The 6067-nt window shown below is 34.0% G+C and overlaps 1 protein-coding gene across 1 annotated transcript in view; it reads right to left on the bottom strand.

The window, feature by feature from the left end:
• Window positions 1-6067, bottom strand: part of LOC106457350 (proclotting enzyme-like) — a 31077-nt gene that overhangs the window by 12035 nt on the left and 12975 nt on the right. The window contains exons 6-7 of the mRNA XM_013916753.2: window positions 2689-2963; window positions 426-568 (exon numbers count right to left, since the gene is read on the bottom strand). Of these exons, the coding sequence (XP_013772207.1) occupies window positions 426-568; window positions 2689-2963 (418 nt within the window). The remainder of the gene's footprint in view (window positions 1-425; window positions 569-2688; window positions 2964-6067) is intronic.

Genomic DNA, 6067 nt, shown 5'->3' with positions numbered 1-6067 from the left:
ACCTACTGTTCGCTTGACTCAATTATCTCTGTCTTCAATCTATCTGCATATCTCTCTCTTCGATCTATCTGCCTATCTCGCTTGCTTCTTTGCCAGGCTTATATATTAGAAAAAAGAGGGCGCCTCGAACAAACTAAGTTGCCCTGAAAATTCATAATCCTTCTAGAAACTCCAGAGCGCATGCTCCCAGCGTCGCGTGACTTGCGCTGTCGTAACAGTATATTTACATCCGCTTTTTGTTCACATTCGTTGAAATAAGTGCATGCGCATGCGTATTTACATAGGAAGATGCGCGCACACTTTCAGGACAGAGAAAATCTGAGTATTATTATAATAGATTCCATAATGTGCGTATTTTTTATTATTTCCGTGACATTTAATTTTTTCGTCACAATATATATTTCAAACCATTTTAATTTACTCACCTCACAGTTATCGTCTTCAAAGCTTTCACCAACGCACATAGCGCCCTTTACTGACGGAATAATTTGCTGATAAACTGCCTCACAGTCAGATGGATGCCATACTGCCAGTTGTTGGGTGTGGATTTCAACGTCCAGTGATTTATCTAATATAATTATATTTACTTTGATACTTTTCTTTTGCATATATATAAACATGTGTTAAAGCACAATACCTAACTAAACATATATATAAACATGTGTTAAAGCACAATACCTAACTAAACATATATAAAACATGTGTTAAAGCACAATACCTAACTAAACATATATATAAACATGTGTTAAAGCACAATACCTAACTAAACATATATATAAACATGTGTTAAAGCACAATACCTAACTAAACATATATATAAACATGTGTTAAAGCACAATACCTAACTAAACGCTAAGTTTAATTACAAATATCTCACTTATCCACGAATAATAAGATTAATCAAAGGTTTTAAACTTTGTAACCAAAAGTATTTTCTTACTTTTGCTTTACATTTAGCATAAACAATAATTACTCAGATCAGAATACAATTTGACGAACTGAATTTTACTCTGTGTCAGTTCATGAATTAAACATGTCTCATTACAATGCGAACACAAATTATAAATTTCTTGACTAGAATAAAGTACTTAGGTTGTCAGTGCCATACTATTTATCTCTAAAAAGGTAGCATAATAGTTAAGACTCTAAAGCTACGTTATTATTAAATTATAACAGGTTTTTATTTTTTGCATGTTAAGCCAGTAGGAAATATATTGCCAAAATCCAGGTTTTCGTCTAATTTGCATGTTTGTCTTTTCATTGGTTGTAAGTAAAAAATAAAAAACCAAACATTTGCAGTAGTTTTCTTTAGTGTTCTGTTGGAATTACCATGAATAATATATCTATATATAAAATTGTTATCACTAACTGCCATCAAAGCAAAGAATCAGATCATTCTTTTATTGAAAACCTTTAAACTTCTGGATGCACCGAAAAATAAAATTTTAAATGTAAGTGCTTTTCTGTGTTATCGTAGTGTTTTTTTGTTTGGAATTAAGCACAAGGCTACACAATGGGCTATCTGTGCTCTGCCCACCACGGGTATCGAAACCCGGTTTCTAGCGTTGTAAGTCCGCAGACATACCGCTGTGCCACTGGGGAGCGTTATCGTAGTGAAGGCATAGCATGGCTTGGTGGTTAGGGATCTCAACTCGCAATCTTGGGCTGCGGGTTCGAATCCCTTTATTGAACATGCTCGCCCTTTCAGACGTGAGGGCGATATGATGCTCCTACGAATGTAAGTCTACTTTCTTGCTTAACACATTGTGTAGGTTACATATGCAATATACGTGTACTTTTAAATCACATTTAAAGTCCGACCTCTTGTTAACTTGATATTTTCTTAAGTTGATTAACTTTCTCTGAGATTCAAGGATACCTATCCAGGAATTATTTTGTCTATTATGATATAATAATTTGAACTGCTTAATTAAAACCTTTCATTTTCTTACGTCTGAAGAAGTAAATAAATTTATCATTTAAATCAGAACCGACATTAGAAGACAAGTTTATCACACGTGTGTAATTTTAATAAGTTGATGCACAGTTACTTAATGCACGGTATAAAAAAAATGACCTTTTTGCCTTACTAATAAATAATACAATAACTTGTAATTCCGGTTGACTAGGAGGAACATAATAGTTTCACAGGGCTTCTACAGTGTGCCATCTTGGCTGTGGGTGGAATTTCCCGATTAAAACACTGCTCAACAGATCGGAATCGACTACATTACACTATACAAATTGTACTGGAAGTAAAACATCCTGCGCACAGACGTATCAGCATCGCCCAGCTTTCGTTTGTATATCTACTGTACAATATATGGCTCACAGCCAAATTGTGCCGATTGAGTAATTCTGAAAAATCCTTAATATAGGCTCTACTCTAAATACTCCACACTACACGAACTAGTAATAATAACTGGCAGTGAAACTATGAGGTTTTACGTGGCATGACCTGGTGGTTAGGGCATTCATCTCGCAATCTGCGGGTCACGAGTTCGAATCTCGTCACCGAACATGTTCGCTCTTTCAACCACGGATACTCTATAATGTGACGGTCAATCCCACTAATGTAAACTTTTCGTTGTCCTTCTAGTCTATCATTTCTAAATTAGGGACGGCTAGCACAGATAGCCCTCGCGTATTTTTGCGCGAACATCTCAAAACAAACAAATGGAAGCTTACTGAGAGGTGTAAATCCTACTGTTGCATAGTACGCTCTTAAAGAATCGGTTTTCACTGGAGTATCTTCGGCTGGTAAGCATATCGGCTGGATGTTCTCAGTACTCGTAGCAGCGACATCTATTTTCAGAATAGCGATGTCGTTAACATACGAATTTATGTAGAAGCTCTCATGAGGTTTAACATGCAGGACAGGAAGACTAACTGTGTTCCCATAAACCCCTGTACTTCCAGGAGATTTTGACCAGACTTGGAGGGACAAACTTGAAGTCGGTAAACTGAAAAGAAAGTAAATCATTCAAATATTTCATTCCTAACATTATCATCACCCATTTTATTAAATTTGAAAAGCATATAGTGTCTAGTTTGTTATCTGCAATTATTAACCAATTTAGTTGGGCGTTGTGAAACTGAAACTATAATGAACATAACAATAAACTTGTGAAGAATTGTTTACAAAGTATAAAGATAACATTTGGCTGGTCTCAAGCAATGCAGACTGTATTGGTTTATATGAAAATAGATCCTCACTCTAAGTAACATTGTTTACCGAATAGAGCTCGAATATCCATCCAGTCGATACTAAACACAGAAATGGTTTATGAAAATGTAGAGAAACAATTTTGTTGAAAATTATTTCAAAATGTAGAAATATCCATTTTTTTTTCTCATGAAATAGGAAATAAAATTATATGTCAAATTCAAGTTCTTGAAAAACGTAATATAAAAGAAACACCCTACATCCGAATATAAAATTCTTAGAAATCTCCCCACTGACTCAAACAGATAGCTCTTGGAGACAACACACCTACTTTTGAACAGATAGCTCTTGGAGACAACACACCCACTTTTGACATGCGCAGAATGTACTCCTAATTTCTACGAAACAGATCACTCATAGTAATAGTAGTGTTTCTAATTATGGAATCACTCATAATTAGGGTTATAGCATAATTCTATGTTTAATTCTTTTTATTAAAAATGTAAATAAATGGAAATAATGTTCCGCGCAACTCGTGGGTCAAAATTACAACACGTACTATTTTTACTTACACATGTGCGTATTAAACTAGAATCAAGTGTGTCCAAAGTCTTAAAGGATATCCTGTCCAACGCTTCAAAAGAAAGAAAGATGATAAGTATAGCTCTTTTCAGATTCATTTGTTCGTTCAGTATTTGAATAATGTAATAAGGTAATCAAAAGATTGAATAAAAAAAAAGTTAAGCAGGTTTTAAAGACATGGAAGTTATTTCTGTTCAAAAACAAACACATTACATTTTGTTATTTATCAATATATAAAGGAAAGCAGCGTTGTAAATATTGTTAGATTTCCTAATAAGTAATAAAATGGAATCTAGTACACGTGCCCCCCACGTTTGGTATTGTTGGCGCACAAAAACATAGCTAATAAAAAAAGGGAGGGAAGGTGTCATGATTTACTCTAATCCTGCCTAACAGAATTTAAAGTGTCGCGGCTATTGAGGGTTCCTTCTTGTTTTCAATTCTAACTGCTTGAAAATCGAGACCAAAGCTGATGACAAACACAGCCTCGTATAAAAATAGTCTCAATTAAAAAAATCGGCGATACACTTTAATTCCTCAAGCCTGGCATGGCTTGGTGTTTCGGGTGCTTGACTCACAATCTAGTGGGGGTATAATAATGTAATGATGAATCCTACTATTCGTCGTCAAGCAGTAGCCCATGAGATGCATTCTATCTAGTTTATCACTTCAAAATTAGGGACAGCTAGCGCAGATAGCCATTGAGTAGCTTTGTCCAAAATTCAACAAAACAAACAAGCTCTTCAGTAAGTTAGTTATTAACATTGTAAAACCATCAGTTTTAAAAATTTATGTTTTACAATATCACTTAAATCTTAAAACAGGTAAAACTAATTCTGAAAACAATACAAAAATAAAGTGCGCCTCTGAAAAAGAATATGCTTTAGACTCCAACTAACTTGGCAAACATTAAGAAAGAAAGGAAAGCTTTATTTCATAAAAACAATTTAATTTTATTCGATTTTCGAGTGTTGTAAAAATCGTATGTTTAAAGTTATATGAAGAAAGTACGTTCATTAGAATGTAAGCTTTAGAAGTGGATGAAACATACATTTTGCTTACAGTCTGAAGTGATTGAACAAAATTAATTTTGATCTTTATTATAAATAAGTCATAATAATTATAAAATGTATAAGGCACTAAGATTTGTTTGTTTGTAGTTAAGCGCAAAGCTACACAATGGGCTATCTGTGCTCTGCCCACCACGGGTATAGAAAACTGGTTTCTAGCGTTTTAAGTTCGCAAACATACCGCTGTGCCACTGGGGGGACAAGGCAATGAGCTATTTTTTTATATCCCTGTGTATATTTTGTAAGATGTGTTTCTTAGAACCAACAATACACACTCTGGATAGGTGTAGGTTATCCTGAATGAAGCAGTATATAATGTTAATGAATGGAAAACTCGTATACATTGCAAATACACTCTTAGAGCACCTAAAAGCTAAAAGAAACGAAGTAATCAATCATACTGTACCCCAACTGTGTGATGGGCTAATCTGGCTTGGAGCTTATCATGACTTTCAATTTGTTTTAGTTGAAGTAGAACTTACATGAAACTATATTTAACTCTTCCACACACACACACAAAAAGCGTGGTTATAAAACACCTCAAACAATTTTCAGAGAATAATGATCTCCCTCAATGGAGAAGTGAAAAGCAAAAGAATGCTGTCACTGGTTTCACAAAAACCTGGAAAAAATTAAAGAGAACTTGTAGTATCTACTTCAGCAGCAATTTTCTGTTCTTTTTCAGAAGCTTAGCAGAACGAATCGACTCTCAACAACAAAAATTACAGCTGATAAATAAACTTCGATTTGGAAAACGTTAATAGATAAAACTGGGAATTTCCTTTATTTATAAAATATAATTTAAGAGGTAATTAAAAGATAAAGAGCTCAGGCTTTGGCCAAGGACTAAGCCTTTTCGTTAACTGATGTTTCACTGATCTTGACCTTTAGTTTCGGCACAGTTAATTTAACAGCTTGTTAATGGCAAGTTTCTGTTGTGGCGACGTTTATTTTTATATACCTTTGTGTTCTTCTAATCGAAACTGAAATATCTATAGTTAATTATTTAGAGGTATATTCAATTAAAAACAAACTGATCAACAGGTTAAAACCACATTTCTACATCGGTCTATTGTTACAAAAAAAGCAAATGTTTTTTTTACAAAGCTATGGTAAACGAACACACCCTTATAAACGGAAAATGAACAATTTTGTTCTGACGAAAAATAGTAGATATAATTCGATGACGAGGAACTCACTTTGAGACTAATAAGTCGTTACTAAACAAAAATTATTTAGAATCACACAA

Source organism: Limulus polyphemus, unplaced genomic scaffold (genome assembly GCF_000517525.1).
Source record: "Limulus polyphemus unplaced genomic scaffold, Limulus_polyphemus-2.1.2 Scaffold320, whole genome shotgun sequence".
NCBI classification, from domain to species: domain Eukaryota; kingdom Metazoa; phylum Arthropoda; class Merostomata; order Xiphosura; family Limulidae; genus Limulus; species Limulus polyphemus.
The sequence above is the reverse complement of the archived record's forward strand: the minus strand, read 5'-3'. Positions and strand labels throughout refer to the sequence as shown.